Here is a 24,348-nt window from a genome sequence, read left to right on the forward strand (position 1 = left end):
AATTCTAAGTATTTTAAAAATTATTTTGAGTAAGCAGATTTAATATTCCAATAAAAACTAGCATAGGACAGCTTTTAGAATTAAAATTAAACCTTTTTTGGCTTAGTTATGAGTTTTTTAAGATTTTGATTTATCGAAGAAATTGTTATATAAAATATTGATAAATATCGATAGTAAAAATGTGAATATTATAGGCTTAATTATGATCAATTTCCCATTTAATCCTATATTTCCATTGAAAACTTTAAGGGCGTATAAACTTAAGCTTCCAACAGTCAGTTTTCTTATTAATTAATTCCCTCTTACAAAGTCTCCCCTGTTACCCAAAATATTGTCACCTCCGCTTTCGAAAATTCCTTTTCGCCCAAATTCTTCTTCCTCCGTTTTTTTTTTTTTGGAAGCTAAACAATTTTCAAAAATTTTCCTTCATCTCCCCCCAAATATGGCTGCAAAACTTTCGGTTCAAACGCATCGCGGACATTTTTAGGCCCAGTTTTTAGCACATGTCACGCCTACATTGGGTGGCCCCCCCCCCCCCTCGAAAAGCGCTAATTGGAAGGGCGCATCGCTGTCAGGATATAGGCGACCGAGGACACCCGTTCCTGATCCTCCATCATCATCGTCGTTGTCGTCTGCTGCAAATTAATGCAAACAAACATTTTAACGCCTCGCCGGGCAAACAACCAAAGAAGCAGAGAAGCTGCAGCAGGAAAAGCACCCAGAGGAAGGGGGAGGGGAGTGGAAAAACTGTGAGCGGGGAGATGGGGCTTAGCTGGACACGCAATTTGTGGTGCAGAGCAAGAAAATCTATGTAATTGTGGGAAGAAAGGAAGGAGATCAAAGATACTTTAAAAGCTTAGGAAAAATCTTAAAAAATGAGTTTGAAAATAAATTACTAATTTTAAAAAATACCTTCTTAATTTTCCTTATAAGAAAATCCTCTGAAATCTTGAATATTAACACTAAGATTTTTCTTCCGTGCCACTTTGAGCTTCTCGCATTTTCCCGCCGTGGCCTCATCGTCTCTGAAGTGGCCATCAATTCTTCGTGGCTTTTCCAGCAAGATTGTGAGGGGGGCGGGGGGCGTAGACTGGCTGAAGTGTGGAAAATTCTAAAGTGTGGGGGGGGGGCAAACAACAGAAGCTTTTTGTCGCGACTTTTCATCAGGCAACAACGTCCGGCACCGCTTTTTCGGACCAAAAATCTGATTTATATGCTTGACAACATCACGTTCGCCAGCTTCCCGCGGATGAAGAGATTCTGGCCAGGATGAGGGCAGCTGTCAAAGTTGAACTTTAAGGAGGAATCTCTGGTGGTGTTGCCTTGGTAAAGACCCAACATTAATGAAACAATATTTTGTTGTGATGAATATTACAAAAAGCATACTTCCGGTGTTAGTCAAAACCTTGTATTACGATGTTATGTGGAGTTTGAAAGTAAAGGAGCTTAAATCTTATAGCAGATTTATTTTAAGAAATCTTTGTTAACTGTTTTTAAGCAATTTTAGTTCTTAATTTACCATATTCTAGAAAGAAAACGTTTTTAAAAAATAATTCTAGGTATTTCAAAGTCGTTTTTGATCTCTTTTTTTTGCTGCACTCTTAGTTGCATTCACTCCTTTGTGTCCCTCATAGATGCTGCATCTGTCCCTCATTGCTTCATTTTGAGTTCTGCTTTTGTGGTTTTCTGGCATCGTTTCATTCTCATCCGTTTTTGTTTTCCGGTATGAAGAGGGAGAGGGGTAGATAGGGGGGAACGCCACTCTGTCGTTGATGAATGCAGCGCATGCATGCGTGAGGCGCCAAAAACCGCTGCCACCCAGCGTAGCGCAGCCCCCTTCCACTTCTAAGCCACCCCTCACTGCTCTTTAGAGGGTGCTATACACTGAAGAAAAATATTACGAAAAATAAATATTATTTAAAAGGGTTTTAGAAGAAGGTTATCAAATACTTTTAACCCAAGGATTTTGTTGTGTTTTATATAAATATAAATAAATAATTTAATATATTCAGATAAATTAAAACTATTATATGCCAGAAACCAAAAGCTTAAAGATTTAACTGATAAATAATAATTTAACCTTTTTTTTTTAATAACGTATCAAAGAATTCTTAATTTTTATGTATTTCAATATTTACAAATCTCATAACTATGCCAAAAATGCATTTATTTCAATTCGGAAAACTTTCCTATGCCCGCTTTTATAATGGCTAAAAAAACTGCATACTCAATTCAAAATGAAAATGTCAATTTTTGACAATTTTAATGATGTAACCCCTTATCTTTTTTTTGCAAAAATCTAACAAATTTTTGAAAAATTAGATCGGTTCAGCTGTTGATGCTGATCAAGAATATATATGATTTATGGGGTTGGAAATGACTCCTTCACAGTTTAACAAGTTTCTGAATAAACGTACAATACCACACTTTTAGTCGGTATTTGTCTATATTTTATAAACAATTTTGTCAATAAATCAAATTTTAAAAATCTCATAACTATGCCAAAAATGCATTAATTTCAATTCGGAAACTTTTTCAATTTTTTTTTTTACTGTGTAAATTCGTTGTTGCATTCGCTTGGCGAACAGTTATGCAAATTTGTTGTGCGTCTCGTCCGTGGTGCAGTTTTCATCAAAACCCGTTCGCCACAACGTCGCGATGGCGCCAGCAATAAAGGCCAAAAACAACAAATAGGAGCTGCAACAACAATAAAAATAGCAACAAAAACGACAACAACAATAAGAATTTAGAGGAGCAAACAACAAAAGAGATACCGCCCGCTGATGATGAGGCCAACGATGACCGGCTAAGCTGGCACTTCCTTCCTGCTGCTCCTGTCCTGCTGCTCCTGTCCTGCTCCTCCTCCTGTTCCTATTCCTGGTTTTAACCCTATGGAACTCTTGGCCATCATCGATAGCCCAATGGCCATACTTGGCCGCAAACTTTGCATGTGGGGTGTGCTAATGATCTTGTGAGCCCAATTGCATTTTGGCCAAGGGATGCGGTGGAGTGATGCGTAACTATGGGATATAGGATACAAACAGAAGTGAAGAATATATGTAGATACTATTTGGGGGTTACAGATTCGTTAATGGGGGAACTGGTGGTTATATCATATAGTATTCCGATTTTCAAACTAAAAACGAAAATCTATAATAATAAAAGATAGCTTTGAATCAAATTAAGTAAAATATGTTAAAAACTGTAAGTTACAATTTCCCATTCAGTGCGTTGCAAACTACTGACTGAAATTATAATACCCTGCAAGGGTATAAAAAAGAGCAAAAACCAAGGGTCAGTATGTTATAATTTTGATAAATTTTACGGATTTATCACATATTTTTTACTAACTCAAATTCTCATTATTTCAAAATAAACAATGAGACCTTTCCCTACGCTTCTCAAAAAAGCAAATTGTGCTTGCTCTCTTTTACTCTCTCTCAAAAATAATACTTTCCTCGCATTCACTCTTTCTCGAAAAAGTGCCCTCCTCTGCGCTTCTCAACCAGTGTACTTAAGCACAGTAGCAAACACAATTATTTTTGTTCTTCTTCTTGTTCCTTTTTAAGGTTTCTAATTAAATTTCAGTTTAAATCCAACCTTTTTCTATTATAAAATTTGTGTTAAATCAATGTTTCCTATCACAACTACTACTCTCAAAAAAAGTGCCCTCCTCTGCGCTTCTCAACCAGTGTACTTAAGCCCCGTAGCAAACACAATTATTTTTGTTCTTCTTCTTGTTCCGTTTTAAGGTTTCTAATTAAATTTCAGTTTAAATCCAACCTTTTGCTATTATAAAATTTGTGTTAAATCAATGTTTCCTATCACAACTACTACTCTCAAAAAAACTGCCCTCCTCTGCGCTTCTCAACCATTGTACTTAAGCACCGTAGCAAACACAATTATTTTTGTTCTTCTTCTTGTTCCTTTTTAAAGTTTCTAATTAAATTTCAGTTTAAATCCAACCTTTTGCTATTATAAAATTTGTGTTAAATCAATGTTTCCTATCACAACTACTACTCTCAAAAAAGTGCCCTCCTCTGCGCTTCTCAACCAGTGTACTTAAGCCCCGCAGCAAACACAATTATTTTTGTTCTTCTTCTTGTTCCGTTTTATGGTTTCTAATTAAATTTTAGTTTAAATCCAACCTTTTGTGTTAAATCAATGTTTCCTATCACAACTACTACTAAACAAAATCCCACTAAAACAGATGCCAACTCCGTAGCCTTGTCTCTGGTACTCCACCAAGCCTGCAGAGAGAGTGTAAGTAACAAATCATTTAACTCCTTGGGGATACTGATGATCTTGTGATTTAAGAGGCTGTTTATGTGGGAATATTTAAAGGGAAAAGTTTTGTATTACTTAATGTTCATAGATACTTACTGATCATAGTTAATAACTGGTCATAGATACTTACTGATTATAGTTACTTACTTGTCATAGATACTTTCTGTTCAGAGTTACTTGAATGTTCATTAAAACCTACTGATCATAGTTAATTACTGGTCATTGTTATTTACTGATTATAGTTCAATAAATCGTCCGATTGTTCCTATGTCAGATATATATGTATATATGTATATATATAGTCCACCGATTTGCCACGCTCCAACTTATATACTAGTAAAATTATAAAGAAGATCATTCAAATAGCTTCCTCTTAAATTTGTTCCAAAACAAATCTCGCACATGCTTATGATTCTCAACTTGTTTTAACATCCCCGGAACGAAGTGACTTCTGCCGGCCATGTCTCAGATAAGTGTTGTGCTTCAAAGTTGCAAGTCATTGTTTATTTGTGTTCAAAGATAGTAACTGATTATACATACTTACTGATCATAGTTACTTACTGGCCATAGATATTTATTGATCAAAGTTACTTTCTGTTCATAGATACTTACTGATCATAGTTACTCACTGCTCTTAGTTAATTACTGATGAAAGATACTTACTGATCCTCATTTAACAACCGTTTCTATGACGGTTATATTATTGGTCGGACATGACTCCGTCTTTGCGTTTTAAACTTCTGACTGAAATTTTAATACCCTGCGAGTGTATACAAAGGAAACTACAATCTCTGAGTGCACTATAATTTTATAGATTTGCGTCACTTAATCTTCAAATGGTTGGCCCTATCAAAACCGATTTAATCTATCACTATTCACTTCAATTTCGTAGACAGTATCAGTCAAGCTTTTCCCTGCTATCTAAAGTCTCAACGCCAGTAAAGTAAAGTGTTATTTAAAGATAAAGCCAAAATGAAAACCAAAACAAACCTGTATAAATTAAAAGAAAGTACAAATAAACGTTTGAATCAGTTGATTTTATGCTGAAATTTAACCGTCGATGATTAAGGAAAACAATGACGTACTTAAACAATTTTTTCGCATTTCCTAATACATTGATTGAACGATTTTAGCAAATGATTCAGAGACGCAGAGTGGGGTAAACCAAAAAGAAATATAAAACCGTGACTGATAAAGCGGACGACCTTGTCAGGGCCAAAAGAATACGAGGCCTAGGTCTCTCTAATATACTGCAGTATTATCAGTGCACTGGGAGATATTACATATATATTGAGGAACAATTTTAAATAAATCAGTAATAAAATAAAATTTGTATTAAACGAGGTTTTTCTTCAGATTAAATATAAATTAATTTATAATAAATATAATTACAGAAATGCGAGTAGAAGGGTAGATATGATATAATGATTTAGAATTACAAATTATAATAGGAAGTTCATTATAATATATTGTGAAAACCCAATCCCACGCTCAATATCGCATTAAAAATATCGAAAATTTTGTTATCTTAATATTTTAGATATAAATAAATATCATATTTTACCAAAAATGTATTTGTTTTCTATTATATTGATCCAATATAATATTTCAATACAAAAATTGTGCCTAATATTATATACATATCATCGTTTCCGTACAATAGAAACTCTTGTAGATTATAGATACCTTATTGATTTATGAATCTTTTTGTTCCTCCCTGAAGTTACTTTATTTTCTTAATTTAAATTTAAAAAGGTTCTCTCACTGTACTAACCAAACGTAGCTGTGTTGTCATGTTCTCGGCTGACTGATAATACTGATAAGTTTCGACACATTTCAATTTTTTTTCTCCGCTCCGCAAGCAAACAACAAGTAGACTCAGTTGAGAATTGAAATTAGCCGGAGAAAGTTCAGCTAGATCTCTGCCGATCTAGTAGTGAATATATAGTATATACCCAGCTATATGTCCAGTGCCTTGAGCAACGTTTGGTGCTCACTGCTGGCCAAGCAGCCCTCAAAGGACTTCGAAATCGATGCGGAAATAGATCCACGGCCATTGGCTTTGAAATGGGATTCCCAGGAGGATGTTGCCAGGATGCCAGCAGCACATTATCTTCAGCTAATGTCATTGGCCGCCCGCAGGGTGCAGAAAACTCGATTTTCGAGGGGAAAACAATTGGAAATTAGGGCCGGAGTTGGTGGAGTAACAGCACCTGATGTCGAATCTCTGGGCTTGGAGGACTCTGAGGTCTGGGCGGGAATTAGCCTACGCATTGTGCTGCGGCTTCAAGTTGACCTGCTGAGGACCTCTGACCCGAAACATCTGCTCCTGCTGCTCCTGCAAACTGTTTCCCATTCACACGCTGACAGCCAGCGTAAGTTTTTCTTTTTTTTTGGCTACAAAAAAGTTTTTTCTTACTTATGAGAGGGTTTCTCTACTATGGGTATCGTTTTGATGGTTTTAATATATATATTCTGTGATCTTAATATGTATAATCGTTTAAACAATCACTATACCTATCTTAAATGTCTCAACTTTGATTAATTTTTGTTAATTTGTGGACTTAAAACCTTTCCATTTAACAACCAGTTCTTCTATTTATCTTATCACAAACATTAGTCATGCGATTTTATATTGTATTGTCAAGAAAGTCCACTGATTAAGTGACTTCAGAAAGTATATATGGATGTATAAATAAGAAAAGAATAGATATTGATTGATTCATAAAAATTTATCTAGGTTTTAGGAAGATATCTGTAGAAATAAAGGAGACTTTTGGTATACAATATTCAATTTTAAACTTATATTTAAGATTATATAACTCATTTCTTGGATCTTATATATGAAACCTTGTACCATTCCTCAGAAACTGTATTATATATTGCAGAGTATCCATTTTTTTGTGACCTCATCGATTAGGATTATTTTCACAACCAGCTTGTAGTCTGACTTTTAGTCCAGAAAATTATTTATTCTGTTTTTTTTTTTTGGGAAACTCTCAGCTTGGGAGTTCCTTTACCCCCAGGCGTCTCTCACCCATAAATCTCTCTGGTTAGTGGCTACAAGTTTTCCTCTTTTTTTTGTCGGAAAACCCACTTGGAGTGAGAGAGTGAATAAGTGGACCAGCTGTGATCAAAGTTATTTCATTCAGTTACAACTGACTTTCTCCCTTTTCCTCCCTCTTTCCTTGCAGGTCAAATGCTGATGAAATGGCTAATCTCAACGATGCAGAGCAACCCGAAGAGTCCTGCCAATGAGTGCTTCAACCAGGATAATTCATTCTTCAATTCTCTGGCTATGCAATTCTGCAATAATCTCAAATATGTCGGTGTCCTCAAGCAGATCTCCAGTGAGCATTTGGATGGCGGATTTAGCGTAAGTTCAATGCACTTTTATTCCCGGAAATTGGTCATCTGTAGTCAAGGGGGGAAGGGTGGGTGCTAACTGAACGGAAGTTGCCACGGCGCTAACGGAAATGATGACAGCAGCGCGTTTAGAGTCATGGCCAGAACCAGGACCAAAAACGGATGACAGCTAAACTAAGTTTCAAGTCATTAGCGTTTCAGGAAAAACTATTGATAATGACATCCGCCAAAATCCACTGATCGAAAATATTAGTTAACTCAAAGAGAACCTAAGGGATTTAGGTTTGAATTTTTATTAGTCAAAAGATGAAAACTCCTCTTGAAAGCTTCCTTTATAATCTGTAAACTTTCGACAGCCTAATTGAGTCCAATTTTGTCCTGTGTCCTGTGTCCTGTGCCACCAACAGTTATATCCCTTAGGCCCTTGGAAAAGGACCTTCAACTTACGGCCTCTGTGCATAATGTTACTCATACGCAGCGTTGTCCAGCGCTCACTCGTTCGCTCGTCGAAGTTCCTGCGCAAAAGTTGTGCAACACTGAACCGCAAAGTTGTGCCCGGAAATTAGCAATTCCATTGCAAAAAAAATGTGGGGAAAAAGACAGACCAAGGGGCCAAGCCTTAGCTGCACTTTCATTTTAACCGAGCCACAGCGGTTGTCCATCTAACCCTTGCCATGTCCGCTCCCTTCCCACATCGGGATGGGATTGTTGGGGGATTCCCCCTCTGCCTGCAAGTGTCAGAACTTGTTAAAACTTTACAGTCGGTACAGCCGTCAACTATCAAAAAGCCAAGTTCTCTCTTGGCTGCATTAACAATTTTTCGCTTTTGCTGTTGATTTGGTTTGTTTTGCTGCATGCAAAATTATGAAACCAAAGTTGGGGTACACAGAGTGAAAATTTGTGGACTGCACAAAAAATATATACTTTTCTCTTATTAAAATATTATATGAATATGATTTAATTTTCAACTCAATTCATTCTATAACATGTCTATAAGAATTTCTCATTATTCTCCTATATTATATTTCAAAGATATTCTAATGTTAAAGTCAGGTAATGCCGCTTTTAACTGTCTTCAATTGCTTTTCTATATTTCATAGAATATTATATACCAAATATATTTATTTCTCTCCATTAACCTCTTATAACTTGTTTATTTAAAATTTAAAATCAAAATATTAATAATTTCTTTCGCTTAAAATGTATAAATAACATTACAGAACAGTCAAAGCCATTTTTCATTAATTAAACATTAAAAAACAGAAGATAATTTGTAAACATTTTTAGAACATACCTTCTGAGTTTTATTAAATTAATTAATATAATTAAAAAATTAAAATTTTTCAATTTATCCCCAGTGCATTGAGCAATAACCGAGCCCTTTTAATATCTCCCTGGGAAAAAGGCCAGTTTCCTTTATTTTTCTTTTCTTTTTTTTTGTGTTAGCCAACTCATTCCTTTTGTGCCAACTCTTTGGCCAGCATCTGGCGATGGTCATCTTCATCTGCCGCTGCCGGGCCTAATGGACTCCATAATAGTTTTGGCCATATCGGGTACAGTTTAGCCAGGCATTTAGCATTTTAGCATTTTAGCATTATAGCATTGCTCTTGACTAGAAAGCTAAATAAACAAACGCTTCCAAAGGGAATGGGAGGAAAATCAGCAAAAGCTTTAATTGCCCCTGTAGAAAAAAAAGGCCAAGGAAGCTGTTCCATTTCCATTTCGAGGGCTGTAAACCGAGACCCAGTTAAGTGTTATTAGACAGGCGACAGCAGGGACAAACAAGAACAACTGCAGCAGGAGTGGGAACAGGAGGAGCAGGAGCAGCAGGACTCACAGGATAACAGGAACAACAAATCCAACAACATTGTACAACAACCAAAAACCACCGCAAATAATGAAGCACTGGAATATAGCCCTCAAATTAGTTTAGGCCAAAAGTTTTAGCCACAGCAGCTTAACCTCAAATCCCTAAGAACGAGATAGAGAGACAAACTCTATCTCTCTCTCTCACACACACTCCTAGCAAATGGCAGACGCCAGACGACACCGTTAAGTGATTTTCTATGTGATGATACTTGAGCTCAAGATTATGATATCACAAATTTCTTCAACTGGCTGCCAAGTGGAAAGGAGCAGTGTTGCAGAGTGATATATATATACATCTATATTATATATATATATATATTTATATATATACATATATCCTTAGGTATGGGAGGGGTGTGTGTGTTGACGACGTCTCCGATGTCTCCGAAATGTGTGTTCGAACTTTTTGGGCAACAGGCCAGCGCACAGTTGGTAGTTAGAAAAGGATAGATGGATAGATAAAGAGGTGGGAAAGAGATAGATGAAATAATGTCAAAGGTTCGTTGTTCGACGTTGACTTTAGTTGGTGTTTTATGAGTATAGTAACCGCTATTTGGTAGTTTTATTATTTAGAGGTACTGAATAAGGGTTATTTAAAAAAAATTGACTACAGGTTTTATGTTTCTAAGGAATTTTATGAGACATATTTATAGTTTATATAACACTTATTAGAGGAAACTTAAAATTTCCAAGAGGAATATGGTATAGAAATTTGTTATATTTAATTCTAACTTTAATTCTTATGATATTTTATTAAGAATATATGCTAAATATTTTGTTATTCATTATACCCTTGCAGGGTATTATAATATCAGTCAAAAGCTTGAAACACAGTCAAGGAATTAAATCCGACCCTTTAAGGTATATATATTTTTGATCAGCATCAACAGCCGAGTCGATCTAGTCATGTCCGGCTGACAAATAATTTTTCGAAATTTTCTCAAAAAAAGATAAGGAGTTTCATCGTTAAAATTTTCGAAAAATTGATAACTATTTTAATTTTCTTACATTATAAATTGAAGAGATTTTTTAAGCTTAAAAAAAACGAACCGCTTTCCGAATCGAAATTAATACATTTTTGACTAAGTTATGATCGACCTCAGTTTAATGAAAAGATCCAATTGCAATTTTTAAAGAAATAATGTATATTAAAATTATATTCAGTTTTTTTTATTGTTTTTAAGGTGGGTTTGAATAATTATTGTGCAAATTAATATACAAATTTAACATGAAAAGAATACAATTGTTTTTCAAATTGTAAAGAAACTATTTTAGTCTCGCTAAACATTTCGTAAATTTATTCTGAAATCTATATTTTTTAGTAACTATAGTTTTCCATTTTAATTTCTTTAATTTATTTCTACATTTTCATTATTTCCAGTGACTACTGTATCCTTTATCCTTTTTTTTACGCCATATTCCCTTCTGTTTCTTCGTGTTATTGTTGTTGCCAGCTCATTGAAAGTTTGTGCGTTTTTATTACTTTGAGTCGAAAGTTTTTCCCCCCAGTTTTCCCGCCCCTCCTCCAGCTTTCCCTGCCCCACCCCTCCATCTGTTAGTAGTATTATTCTTTTGGGTCTGCCGGAACAAACGAAACTTTGATGCAGAAATGAGCAAAACTGGATTTGAATGTGCAATGTAACTAACACTGAGTGTGTGTCGATGTGTGTAGGAGGAGCGTGTTCGATTGTTCTTTAACTAAATATACATATATTATATGGATATATATATATGTATATATATATATTTGGAATGAGATTTGTGGTGGTTTATATCAAGTGGCTCTGATGGGATTAGATTGAATAGATTTTGATGTTGTTGTTAATTAAGTGGGAATTGGGAAAAAGGCAAACTAGAAATTTGGCTAAAACTGCGTGTGTGTTCTAATCGCTTATTAAGTGTTGAATTTGTCGGACATTTAAATATATAAAGCAAAATGTTGTTAAAACAATTTAATCCTTGAAAAATATATGTACATATATTTGAGGTTTGGTAGGATTTGAATTGTGGATTAATTAATAGTTTTTAAAATAAAGTTAAAATTGTTTTAGAATCAGCAGGAATGAGAAAAAATTCTAATATATGGAAACATGAATTTGATTATGCTTTTCTGTTTTATTAAGCATAAATACATGTAAATAAATTTTAATTATCAAAATCAATATTTTAGGAGTTTTTTAAGATCATTGATTAGCTATTTATTATATGGTTCTTTAAGGTGGTTCTTAAGGAGTTTTTGGTAAGATTTTAGGAAAAGGTTTTAGGGTTTTTAAGGAATCAAATTAAGAGTAGCCTTGACAACTAATTTTCATTTCTTATATTAAACGCAATCCTTTAGTTTTTAATTTCATTTATTTTTTAATATTTCTACCTAATTATTTCCTTAAATTTCCCAAATCCAATTTTAACATTTCCCCAGTTAATTTTCAAGCTTTCCTTATGATTTAAGTGTTTTATAAGAACCAAAGTAAAAGTAGCTTTGAAAACTAAGCCAAAGTATAAAGATTTATTAAACCCATTCTTAAATTTTGTATATAATTATTACCTTAAATTTTCCAAATGTGATTTAAACATTTCCTCAGTTAATTTTCAAGCTTTCCTCTTATTTTTCGGTCACTGCACTTGGCATTTCTTTTACTCCAACTCACCTCAATGTGGTCTCTTATGGTTTAGGGTTTTTGGTTCTATTTTATTTTTCAGCTGCGCATTTTCTGGTGTGTGTTGTTTTTAGGGGAGGGGTGTGCTGAGTGGGGTGTGTTGTGTGTGTGGTGTTTTTCTTGCGTTCTGGTTACTTGCAGGTTTCTTAGGTAACTCTCCCTGGGTCCGTTTTGGTTCTTTAAAATGTGCAAACAACATGCAAATCGCTGGCACCACCAGCCCAAAGTGCAAACACTTGGGCACAAATGGTGTAAAGTGCGATAAACTCAACCGATTTGCCCTGCAACGTATATATATATATAAATCTTTATATATCTCTATATATATACCCTTATAAGATACTTACTGTGTGTGAAAGTGTGTTTTCATCTGCAAAATCAGGCGTCGGGCCGAGCTGTTGCACTTGATTTGCATTTGTCAAGTTTTCAAGTTCTTTGACTGATTAGCGTTGTGTGGGTGTGTGTGGGGGTGTGTGTGCGGGTGTGTGTGCGGGTGTGTGTGCTTAAACGGCACTTGTAACGGCATAATTAAATTGCAATTTTAATTGCATTTGTCAGGGCAAGTTGTGTGGGAAAATTTGACCCTAATTAGCAGTTCTTTAAGGAAATTCTTTCATAAAGAAGAAAAGTCTTAATTAATGTAGTTATTATTTGAGGAAAATATTGAATTTCAATTTTAAACTTGAGATTACTTAAGACAAATATTGAATTTAAATTTAAATTTTAAATATATACATTTTCCTTTAGTATTCTTTCTTACTTTGCTTTTAAATCCATCTCCATGCTTCTATATCCTCACAAACCCATAACAGTTTTCACTGCTTTCATATTCTTTAACTTCATGACAACAAAGAAAAGGACAATTCCCACAGTGGGACTGAAAAGTCAGCATCGTCAACAAGGACATGCACAATCAAAATCAAAAGGAGTTTTGCATGCAAGAAAATAGTGAAGAAATATAGCGAACTTTTAGCCGAATGGCTGCTTTTAAGCTTTGTCGCTTGTCGCACACTGGAGACCCACTGGCAGCTATGCACTTACTTCTGTAGTTTATATAGTTTTTATTTTTCTTTATTTTTTTTTGTCCCACTCGACTGGCAATTAGAAGTTATAGGTAGTACAAAAGGAATAATCATAAATATATAGCTTTAAGGGGGAAATTTATATTTAACAATTAAAGAAACTAACTTTTGGAAACTGAAGTTTGGAAGTATTGCAATTGTATTCTAGGAACGAATCAGCAAACGATCATAACTAAGCATTAAATATATTCATATTTTTTTAATCATTTTTTATTTATTTTAATAAAACAAAATTTTTTCACATATCAATTACTTAAAAATCTCATAACCAAGCCAAAAATGCATTAATTTCGATTCGGAATGCTGCTCTATGTTAGTTTTTATTAGGGTTATAAATCTGCATACTACATTTAAAATTTTGTAAAATTCAAAATTGTATCAATTTTTTTAAATTTTTAGCGCTGTAACTAACCCCTTACAATTTTTTTAAGCAAATTAAAACAAATTGTTTTCCACCAAACATAGCTAGTTCAAATCGACTGCTGATCCTGATCGAGAATATATATGATTTATAGGTCAGAAATGATTCCGTCACTGGGTTTTAAGCTTATGACTAAAATTATAATACCAAAGGTATAAATGTTTATGCACCTTTATTATAATGTGCTCTTAACTATAATCTTACATTATTTCCTGTTCAAAAAGAGGAAGCCCGTTTACTATCCTAAAAGTAATAGGAATTAATTTCCTCTATTTTTTGTATTTCTTATTCCTTAACTTAATCTCTAGTACTACCAATTTCTAACAATTTTCCTTACAATTTAATTCCTACCCTCAGCCCTATGAGATGTACCAATGGACCCATACGGAACAGCCGACGACATCGCTCCCACTGACACCCGGCAAGCTGGACAAGGTGGCGGCCTGGCCCTTCTCCAGCACACCCGCTGGACTTCGAACATTGGAAGCTAACTCACTGGCGGGAACAGGAGCTGGAGCTGCTGGTGCTGGTGCCTTGGGAGGAGCTATTGCCGCCACCTCAGGGACTGGGACATCCACAACAGCGATACCCGATAGCCAGAAGACGCTGCAGCAGATCCTGAAGAAGCGTCTGCTCAACTGCTCCACGCTGGCCGAGGTGCATGCGGTGGTCAATGAGCTGCTGAGCAGCGTGGATGAGCCGCCGCGACGCCCTTCCAAGCGGTGTGTGAATCTCACGGATCTGCTCAATGCCAGCGAGGCAACCATTTATGAGTACAATAAATCCGGAGGAGCTGACTCGGGATTGAAGACTTACGCGGAAGCAGGGACACAAACGGAAACGGAAACGGAAGTGACGGAGTGCAAGGGTTCCTGCAAATGTGGTGAATCCCCGAAAGAAAGGGATACCACGGCTAAGGAAAAGCAGAAAACTGGAGCTGCTGCACCGCCTCCCCCGCCACCTCCTCCGCCGCCGGCTCCAGCGCTTGCCGGTCCACCGCCACCACCTCCTCCGCCGCCTGCCTTTGGTATACCTGCGCCACCGCCCATTCCTGCACCGCCCCGAGCTCCTGGAGCTCCACCACCTCCACCGCCGCCACCGGGCAGTGGTGCCGCCCCGCCTCCACCGCCTCCTGCTCCAGGTGGACCAGGTGCACCTACTCCGCCGCCCATGAGCCCGTCCGATTCCGCTAAGACGCTAAACTCACCCGCCCCGCTGCCCGATCCCGCCGAAGGGAACTGGTTCCATCGCACAAACAGTGAGTATAAATTAAGTATATGATGTAGTAGTCCGATTTTCATAAAATTTGACACAAAATTCTAGATTAATATATAATGGCTATATACTAGATTAGATGAAAATCTGTTGAAAACTGAAAAAGTTATAATATTATTATATATATATATATATATATATATAAATATAGTCCACCGATTTGCCATGCTCCGACTTATATACTAGTAAAATTATATAGAAGAATAACTCTATAGTTTCATGCCTTTCTCTTAAATTTGTTCCAAAACAAATCTCGCACGTCTGTGCATATGATTCCCAACTAGTTCTAACATCCCCGGAACGAAGTGACTGCTGCCGACCAAGTCTTAGATATGTGTTGTGTTACTAAAATTGCAAGTCATTGTTTATTAGTGTTTAAAGTTAGTAACTGATCATTCTTGCTGCTCATAGATGCTTACTGTTCAGAGGTACTTGCTGCTCATAGATACTTACTGATCAGAGTTACTTAACGTTCATTGATACTTACTGATCATACTTACTTACTGGTCATAGATATTTACTGTTCAGAGTTACTTACTGCTCATAGATACTTACTGATCATAGTTACTCACTGCTCTTAGTTAATTACTGATCATAGTTATGCTTCCTCTTGAATTTGTTCCAAAACAAATGTCGCACATATGATTCCCAACTAGTTCTAACATCCCCGGAACGAAGTGACTTCAGCCGGCCATGTCTCAGAAATGTGTTGTGTTACAAAAGTTGCAAGTCATTGTTTATTAGTGTTCAAAGTTAGTAACTGATCTTACATATTTACTGGTCATAGATACTTACTGATCATAGTTACTTACTGGTCATAGATACTTGCTGTTCAGAGTCACTTATTGGTCATTGGTAATTACTGGTCACAGTTAATTACTGATCATAGGTACCTAGTGTTCAGAGTTACTTGCTGCTTATAGTTAGTTCCTGCTCATAGGTAATTACTGGTCATTGTTAATTACTGATCATAGTTCTATAAATCGTCCGATTGTTCCTATGTCAGATATATATATGTATATATATAGTCCACCGATTTGCCATGCTCCGATTTATGAACTTGTAATTGTATATAAAAGAATAACTCCATAGTTTCATTTAAATGCGGTGCTCCTAAAATTTGTTCCAAAACAAATCTCGCACATGCTTATGATTCTCAACTTGTTTTAACATCCCCGTAACGAAGTGACTTCTGCCGGCCATGTCTCAGAGAAGTGTTGTGTTACAAAAGTTGCAAGTCATTGTTTATTAGTTTTCAAAAGTAGTAACTGATCATACATATTTGCTGGTCATAGATACTTACTGGTCATAGATACTTGCTGTTCAGAGTTACTTACTGCTCATAGGTAATTACTGGTCATAGTCACTTATTGAACATAGTTGCTTAATGTTTATAGATACTTACTGTTCATAGTTACTTACTGGTCATAAGTACTTAGTGATCATAGTAGTAAGTTATGCTTGCTCTTAAACGTACGTTTATTATATATATTTATTTCTAAAATTTATTTATTCCAGCTCTGCGCAAGAGCGCAGTTAACCCGCCGAAGCCCATGCGTCCCTTGTACTGGACACGTATAGTGACGAGTGCCCCACCAGCGCCACGTCCCCCCTCCGTAGCCAATTCCACAGATTCCACTGAGAACAGTGGGAGTTCTCCGGATGAGCCGCCAGCTGTGACAAGTGTCGATGGAGCTGCAGGAGAAGATCCACCCACAAAGGAGATCTGGACAGAGATCGAGGAGACGCCCCTCGATAATATCGACGAATTCACGGAGCTCTTCTCACGCCAGGCCATGGCGCCGGTCGCCAAACCCATTGAACTGAAGGTCAAGCGAGCCAAGTCCATCAAAGTTCTCGATCCGGAGAGATCGCGAAATGTGGGCATCATTTGGAAAAGTTTACACGTGACATCCCGTGAGATCGAGCATGCTATATATCATATAGACACCTCGGTGGTCAGTTTGGAGGCCCTGCAGCACATCCGGAACATGCAGGCCTCGGAGGATGAGCTGCAGAAGATTAAGGAAGCAGCTGGAGGCGACATACCCCTCGATTTGCCTGAGCAATTCCTGCTGGACACCTCACTGATATCCATGGCCAGCGAGAGGATTTCCTGCATTGTCTTCCAGGCGGAATTCGAGGAGTCCGTAACACAGTTGGTTCGGAAAATTGAAACAGTGACTCAATTATCGCGACAATTAATCGAAAGCGAGGATCTGAAACTGGTTTTCTCCATTATCCTGACACTTGGCAACTATATGAACGGAGGTAATAGACAGCGCGGCCAGGCCGATGGCTTTAACCTGGACATCTTGGGTAAACTGAAGGATGTGAAGTCCAAGGAATCGCACACCACTTTGCTCCATTTCATTGTGCGCACATATATTGCGCATCGGAGAAAGGAGGGAGTGCATCCATTGGAGATTCAATTGCCGATACCAGAGCCACCGGATGTGGAGAGAGCGGCGCAAATGGATTTTGAGGATGTGCAAAGGCAAATCACCGAACTAAACAGGAGATTTGCAGGTGGGTTTAAATATATATCAATTTATATTTTACAATTAATAATTATAAATATTTATTTGCAGGTTGCAAAAGAACCACAGCCAAAGTCTTGGCCGCCTCTCGTCCCGATATACTGGAGCCCTTCAAGTCTAAAATGGAGGAGTTTGTTGAGGGAGCAGACAAATCCATGGCCAAGCTACGTCAGTCCCTCGAGGAGTGCCGCGAACTATTCCTGGAAACAATGCGGTTCTATCACTTTTCCCCTAAAGCCTGCACTCTAACCCTGTCCCAGTGCACGCCCGATCAGTTTTTTGAATACTGGACGAATTTCACCAATGATTTCAAGGACATTTGGAAAAAGGAGATCAACAATCTTTTAAATGACTTGTAAGGAAAAAAACTGATCCTCTAAAAATTAAAATTTAAAATTAAATTTTATTTGCAGAATGAAGAAATCAAAACAGGCCCAAATCGAGTCTCGTCGCAACGTCTCCACAAAGGTGGAGAAGTCCGGACGGGTTTCTCTAAAGGAACGCATGCTGATGAGGCGCAGCAAAAACTAAATTAACTATCTCTATCTCTCTGCCCACAACGCAATGATATATTTTTTAATTGTGGTTGCATTTTTTATCACGCATTATTGCTAAGCAAATTTCTCGTTACATGGATTCATTCTCTGCTATTTTTTAAGTTACAAAACTGTATAAAATAAATTTAAAAGGAAAACAATCTACAAGCATGACTCTTTAAATAAAATGTTCTCGTAGTGTTGTGATTGTAACATTTGATTGTTTTTAATTGTACTTTAAAACCTGATGGCTTGAATTAATGAAGTTATTAAACTCAATTTAGTTTTTCTTTTTAAATTCAAATTCAAATCTAAGTATGTTTTTGTTCATTTTCGAACACTGATTGCTAGCAGTCTCTAGTTATTTTTGGTATTTTTCATCAAGCCTTTTTTTGGTAGCTTTTTAAAAAAATAGCAACGGTCACACTGAATCCAAAAACCAAAACAAATCTTTGGCAATTTCGTAAATTTACGTTTTTATCAAATAATAAACGTTTAATAGACGCTTTCAAAATGCACCGCTCCCATCCGAGTATTAGTCGCCGCAAGCACCTGATGAAGGAAATGATGGAGGACGACTATGCGCTGCCCACGGAGCAGCAGCAGATCGTGCGTGTGGTCAGCAGCCGGGGAAACAATCTCCACGAGGTGGAAACGGCCAAGAGCGAGGCGGAGGAGAACTTTCTGGGTGAGTGCGGGGAAGAAGCAGGAAAATCCAATTTTAGTTAATAAAATAAATACTTTCCTCTTTCAGTTTCCATGCCCAACAAATTCCGCAAAAGTATGTGGGTGAAACGTGGTGATTTCCTCTTAATAGAACCCATCGAAGAAGGAGACAAAGTCAAGGCCGAAATCTGTAAAATCCTTACCACCGACCATGTCAAGGAATACACCAAGGCTGGCATTTGGCCGGAAAAGTTTGCCAAAAAACCCGCGCAGGAAGAGGAGCTACCAAACCAAAATCAAGAGGATTCCGATTTCGAGGATGATCTAATGCCCAACACAAATCGTCCGCAGGAATCCTCTGAAGAGGAAGAGGACGACGAGGATACGTCCAGCGATGAAGACTGACATTCCTTAAGGTACACAAATTCTGTAATTTAAGATTTTTTAAACGTCTCACAAAAATTAAAACAAAAAATGGTTCGCTGTAGTTGCTATTGCTAAACCAAGTTGTTAATTTTTATAAAAGGGCTTGTTAAGTGGCCAATTTGAAGTTAAAGATTTATTTAACTTAAATTAATTTAATTATTTAATAAAATTAATTAAAAACGGTTTTAAATTAAAGAACAAAATCTAATTTTTTATATTGCAAAACTTGCTTATATCATTTCTCATTTTGACAAATCTTTAAACAAACGTACCTTTTTTATCATACAGCGACATATCCATATTTTCTGCTATATCCCATAGAAACAGTGTTTTGTTTTACAAAAATGTAATTTTGTATTTATAATTTGTTTCATAAGTTCTTTTTTTTGCTGCATCTCTCCGTCTCCCTCACCTTTACTACACTTCTCTCATAAATTTAACAAAAAATTATCATTTTGGTGTCTGCCTGCTGGTGCTACTGTTAGGTTTCAACACAACTGAGCTCTAAAAATTGTTGCAAAAGCTACACAAAAAGCCTACACATGAAGTAATTAATTAGCGCCGAGATCGGATCCTTAAAGCGTTTCATGGTTTCTTAATTGGAATTTGTTCTCTTCTATGCATCGGATTCGAGTTGAGATGGCTCGTTGTTCTTCTTCAGTTCCACCTCATTGTTGAGTTCCTCGATTTTGACGCTCATTGTTTCGTGCTTGGATTCCAGGGCCAATGTTGAGGGTCTTGGTTTCGTGAAGGGAAAGTTGGTGAGGTCCTCTATCTGCGGCGTGTGCACAGCTATCAAATCCGTTTGAGTGGAGCTGCAATCGATGATCTCGGCCTGCTTCTTGATCGCATCCTGGGGCAGATTGCACACCATGGTCAGGCAATTGACAATGGTGCCAATGGAGCTCTGTAATATTTGCACCTGATCGGTGAGCATGGTGCAACGCTTGGCCAGATCATTAACCACCGAGGCCGAGTTTGGATCAAGACTCATGTGGCCAGAGGAGCTGGATCCACCACCATTGGAGTCCTGCTCGCCCTCCTTCTGATCAGCGGCGGGTATTCCTTTCGAAACAACCTCCATGGTGGACACCTTCTTCCACAGCGCACTGATGGCCTGCATCTGCAGCTGCTGGATCTCGCGCTCCTTTACAAGATGCGCCTTGGTCAGGCGCATGTCTTCGCTAAGTTGTCTATAGAAGTAGGAGTCATTGAAATATCCCATTTTAATACCTTTTTTGAGGCACTTACTGTATGTATTCCTGCGTGCGTCGTCTCTGCAGTCTCTCGGCTATATCCTTGTTGGTCTTCTTGCGCGTATGATAGCCACGCCACATCTTTTGGATGGTCACAGCCGAGGACTCGGTCACGTGTTCGCTTAAACGTTCCGCACAGTTCTGGCTGGCTCCGTTGATCTTCTCCTGATATACCATCATCTGCTGCTGCTGCTGTTGTTGCTGCTGTTGCTGTTGCTTTTGGGCTGCCATCTTTCGGATGGCCTTTAACTTTTCTGTATTAATCTGTTCCCCGCCATCGTCGTCAGTGCTAAAACCGCCGGCATCTACCATTATCGTGGATGTCTGTAGCTTCTCTTGCTGCATCTTCTCTTGGTTAGATTTACCAGCCACCTTCCGCGGACTATTGGCGGGACTTTGGTTCCTTTTTAACTGAGGACTTTGAACCCTCGGTAAGTTTAGTTTGTTGTCTGTAATAAAGTATAAAGGTTAGGGGACTATGTGAAAGTTAGTACAGTTTACAACTGGCCACCTTTGTTTTTGTTGACTTTAGATTTGTGCAGCAACTGCTGCGAGTTCATAGCCCCCACGACAGTCATCCTTTGGGCAACGGCGGCGGGACAGACATCCGGACTCATCAGGGTCTCCGGCACGGGAACCATTTTCGAGGCAGCCGCCAAGGGACCTCCAGAAGGGGTTTGGCTGATGAAGGTTTGATCTAAAATGGGGAAAAAGTGATTCTATTAATATAGTTCATAGTTTAGATAGTTTCTGATTTAAGCTCACCATTATAGGGATTGGGGGTTATATTCCTAGGTGTGGACTCCGTGGAGTTGTAGGTCTTGGTAGTCACACTACTTGACATACCGCTGCCTGCCAGCGAGTAGCCATCACCATCGTTTTTAATATTTTCTATAAGCGAGATGCTCATCTGTAGGGAATTATTCGCCGATCCATTGTCGCTGACAAGGCTGTTGTTACAGCTGCTGTTCCCATGATAGCTATTCGCCATGGATTCGGGCGATCCCTGGCGTCCACTCAAACGGGAAACTAAAGAATAGATAAGCATGTAAATTGGTATTAATAGACAGATAAGACTTACATCTCGGCGACTGTATCCGACTCGTGGGCTTTTTGCGATGGGATGAGGGCGAGGTACTGGCCGAGCTATTGGCATTATCCATAATCTCCTCCTGCAGCTGCCGTTGATGGTGTTGAGCCTTGCTCAGGATCAAGCGCAGCTTTCGATCGTTCTCATTCTCCAAGGCCTCACCCACCAACGGGCAGTTGGAGCTTAGGTATTTGGCCAAGCTTATCTGCTCGCCCACGCGAAACTGACGTCCGCGTCCCTGGCTATACAGCCACTCGGCCTTGAGGCCTTCGATGGGGGCTACCACATAGCCATCGATGTACTTGAGGTTCATGCACCAGTTTAAAACAAAGGGTCGATAGTCAAAGCCCCTGGAACATAAACCAGTATAGTTAAAGAAAAGTAAAGTAAACCATATAAAGGAAACTCACTCCATGCTATTGGTCATGTGGACACAGGGATTATCCGATATCGAAATGCTCAGCAGATTGCACAAATGCGACAGCGTACAGATCTCATTCAGATCGGTTATTCCATTCTTGGCCAGCGTTAGGGTCTCCAGGGAGGTGGGCAAATATTTATCGCATTGCCGTAAATGCGTCAGCCGATTTCCATGCAAATAGAGCTCCTTGAGATTCCGCAAATACGACACATCCGAGATGCTGCCAATACTGTTGTCCGCCAGATTCAGGCATTCCAGATTGACGTTCGTGTTAAGGTGCTCGATGGTCTTGATGTTATTCCCCTCCAGGTTCAGTATTCGCAAATGAATGCACTCTTTAAGGCCTTCAATCGATAGGATGCCATTGAAGGAGAGGTTCAGTTCACGGAGGCAGTGCAGCCGGCAAACGCCATACATCCGCAGTAATTGATTTCGGGCCAGGGAGAGCTTAAAGTGGGGTTTAATAATAATTAGTTAAATGATCTTAATTAGGATTATTAACTCACCGTTTCTATCTTGAGGTACGAGTCTATGTTGTCAATCTTCTGCAGTTCGTTCTCATCCAGGATAAGCTGACGTATGTTGTGAGCATCATCCTGTTTGGGCACCTTCTTCAGCTTCTGCTTGCTTAAATTCAGGATGTGCTTCTCCTCGCTACTTTCGTCGCCTTGTTTGGGGAAAAGAAATGGAAAAGATAAGAATATGTAATATTTATAGTTAAGAAATTAAAAACAGCAAAGGAAGCTAACTTCGGGAAGTTAAAGCTAAAGTTTATACGATCATGACAAAGCCAAAAATTCATTTATTTCTATTCGGAAACCGGTTCTATGCTAGTTTTTAATAGCTTAATAAATCTGTATACTCAATTTAAAATGTAAGAAAATTGAAATTTTTATCAAATTTCGAAAATTTCAACGATGTAACCCCTTATATTTTGTTAAAAAAATTTCAAAAATATTTTTTTCCACCGGATATGATTAGATCGATTCTGGTGTTGATGCTGATCAATAATGTATATGATTAATGGGGTCGGAAATTACTTTATCACTAGGTTTTTAACAATATAATGCCCTACAAGGATATAAAAATTCTATGATTTTTTTCAAGAAATTATTGTATTTTTAAAAATATTCTTTACTATAAGCTGCGTATATTCTCAAGTTTCTATCACACATATCGCCTTTGATTTAATAACATTTAAAATAGTGCCAAAAAGTTGTATTGGCTAAAAATAATCAAAATATTTCATGGCCTACTTTTAGATTCTTTGTATAAATGATTTAAAATTCATCTACATTTCTTTTATGCCAAATTATTATATAGGTTCCACTGTGTCTACATTGTAGCCCAATTGATGACTTCATCGGGGGGGTTCTGGACCTTCTCAGGGTTGGAGAGGGTGTCAAAGCGCAGGTGCGTCTGTCCTGCCAGGACCCTCAAACAGCCCCCAGCGCCCTCTCCCGCCCTAACCCCCACCCCTCCCCGAAAGCAGACTGCAAATTCCCATACAGTCGCCACAAAAAGGCTCACTTAACCCTGAGCATAAACAATAAGGCAAATCAAAGAGGGGAAAACTTAGCTAATTTAACTACATTACTTACCACTCATTGTGTTAAAAATTCCAGCACTTGTTACCGAACCAATTCAACTTTTTTTAAGTAGCAACTTTTGGCGTCGCAGCGAAAAATCAATGAAACGCAACTTTTCCTTTCTCCACATGCAGCCGCCGTCTTTCAGTTCTCCAGCTTCTTGTGCCCAAATTATCCAGTTTAATTATTCCAATTCCCGTCAGCTGGGTTGGTTTTTTGTTTTAGAATTAGGACCACGCCATTGTAAATAAATGGTTATAAACTATATTATTTTTTAGCGCCGTAAAATGAATTTTTGTTTACTATAGCTATTAGTGTGACCGCACTGGGCGCGTTAAATATTCCAGCAGAATTGAAAGGCAGAAAATACTAGTTGCTATACCGAATATACCAAAGATAGAAAGAGTCTTTAAAATGATGCAAAACCGTTTTATTTTAAAAATATTGAAATTTTTGAACTTTATAATTTATACTTAAATATTAATTTAAGAATTATGACTAATAACAATAAGGGCAAGGAGTATATATGGTTTAATTTTTCTTTCGACTTTGAGATACTTAAGTTTCAAAAACAAACATTTTTATTTCATATACATATAAACATTATTATATTACAAATTTAAAATAATCTTAGAAAAAATAAAATATATAGAATAATCTTTTCTCTTAGTAAATTAATAGACATTAAATTTTGTTTATAATTATAAAACCAGTCAATGGTGTATTTTTTTTATTCACTTTACAATTTTCTAAAATATAATTGCATAAAAAACCAAGACACGGTCCACTTGGCAGTAGGATCATCGAAATATATATGAAGTACCCGTTAGACACTCGAACTAAGGACCTTGCCAAGGATAACTTCCT

The 24,348-nt window shown here is 37.6% G+C and overlaps 3 protein-coding genes across 4 annotated transcripts; 2 read left to right on the top strand and 1 right to left on the bottom strand.

Moving 5' to 3' along the window:
- The first annotated feature begins 4,150 nt into the window (after positions 1–4,150).
- LOC147643648 (protein cappuccino-like) lies at positions 4,151–18,246 on the top strand. Its single transcript, XM_086832331.1, has 6 exons — positions 4,151–6,662; positions 7,482–7,663; positions 14,040–14,940; positions 16,476–17,486; positions 17,549–17,852; positions 17,911–18,246. Exons 1-6 carry the CDS (start codon positions 6,251–6,253, stop codon positions 18,026–18,028), a joined length of 2,928 nt encoding a protein of 975 aa, XP_086688457.1. The 5' UTR covers positions 4,151–6,250; the 3' UTR covers positions 18,029–18,246.
- Positions 18,247–18,415: 169 nt separating this feature from the next.
- On the top strand, positions 18,416–19,328 carry LOC110187580 (putative RNA-binding protein EIF1AD). The gene is made up of 2 exons (XM_086832334.1): positions 18,416–18,721; positions 18,788–19,328. Exons 1-2 carry the CDS (start codon positions 18,547–18,549, stop codon positions 19,102–19,104), a joined length of 492 nt encoding a protein of 163 aa, XP_086688460.1. The 5' UTR covers positions 18,416–18,546; the 3' UTR covers positions 19,105–19,328.
- Positions 19,329–19,454: 126 nt separating this feature from the next.
- On the bottom strand, positions 19,455–23,852 carry LOC147643649 (uncharacterized). Of its 2 annotated transcripts, none has more exons than XM_086832333.1 (8): positions 23,494–23,852; positions 22,399–22,559; positions 21,882–22,339; positions 21,463–21,821; positions 21,147–21,410; positions 20,893–21,078; positions 20,377–20,830; positions 19,455–20,318 (listed from the first exon to the last, which is right to left on the bottom strand). In XM_086832333.1, the coding sequence occupies exons 1-8, from the start codon at positions 23,498–23,500 to the stop codon at positions 19,742–19,744; spliced, it is 2,466 nt and encodes an 821-aa protein (XP_086688459.1). In that variant the 5' UTR covers positions 23,501–23,852; the 3' UTR covers positions 19,455–19,741. The 2 variants fall into 2 exon arrangements, with proteins under 2 accessions (XP_086688459.1, XP_086688458.1); XM_086832332.1 differs by lacking the exon at positions 23,494–23,852 and adding an exon at positions 23,031–23,094.
- Positions 23,853–24,348: the final 496 nt, after the last annotated feature.

The sequence above is a fragment of the Drosophila serrata genome, unplaced genomic scaffold, assembly GCF_035046125.1.
Source record: "Drosophila serrata isolate PLE 108 unplaced genomic scaffold, ASM3504612v1 contig_249, whole genome shotgun sequence".
In the NCBI taxonomy this organism is placed as follows: Eukaryota; Metazoa; Arthropoda; class Insecta; order Diptera; family Drosophilidae; genus Drosophila; species Drosophila serrata.

Coding starts and splice junctions, on each gene's coding strand:
- LOC147643649 (XM_086832332.1), bottom strand. CDS start 23,067: ATGTGTGATAGAAACTTGAGAATATACGCAGCTTATA. Junction 21,079..21,146: donor AACCCCCAATCCCTATAATG/GTGAGCTTAAAT, acceptor TCCCCATTTTAG/ATCAAACCTTCATCAGCCAA. Junction 20,831..20,892: donor TAAAGTCAACAAAAACAAAG/GTGGCCAGTTGT, acceptor ACTTTATTACAG/ACAACAAACTAAACTTACCG.
- LOC110187580 (XM_086832334.1), top strand. CDS start 18,547: ATGCACCGCTCCCATCCGAGTATTAGTCGCCGCAAGCACCTGATGAAG. Junction 18,722..18,787: donor GGCGGAGGAGAACTTTCTGG/GTGAGTGCGGGG, acceptor TTCCTCTTTCAG/TTTCCATGCCCAACAAATTC.
- LOC147643648 (XM_086832331.1), top strand. CDS start 6,251: ATGTCCAGTGCCTTGAGCAACGTTTGGTGCTCACTGCTGGCCAAGCAG. Junction 14,941..16,475: donor CTGGTTCCATCGCACAAACA/GTGAGTATAAAT, acceptor TATTTATTCCAG/CTCTGCGCAAGAGCGCAGTT. Junction 17,487..17,548: donor ACTAAACAGGAGATTTGCAG/GTGGGTTTAAAT, acceptor ATTTATTTGCAG/GTTGCAAAAGAACCACAGCC.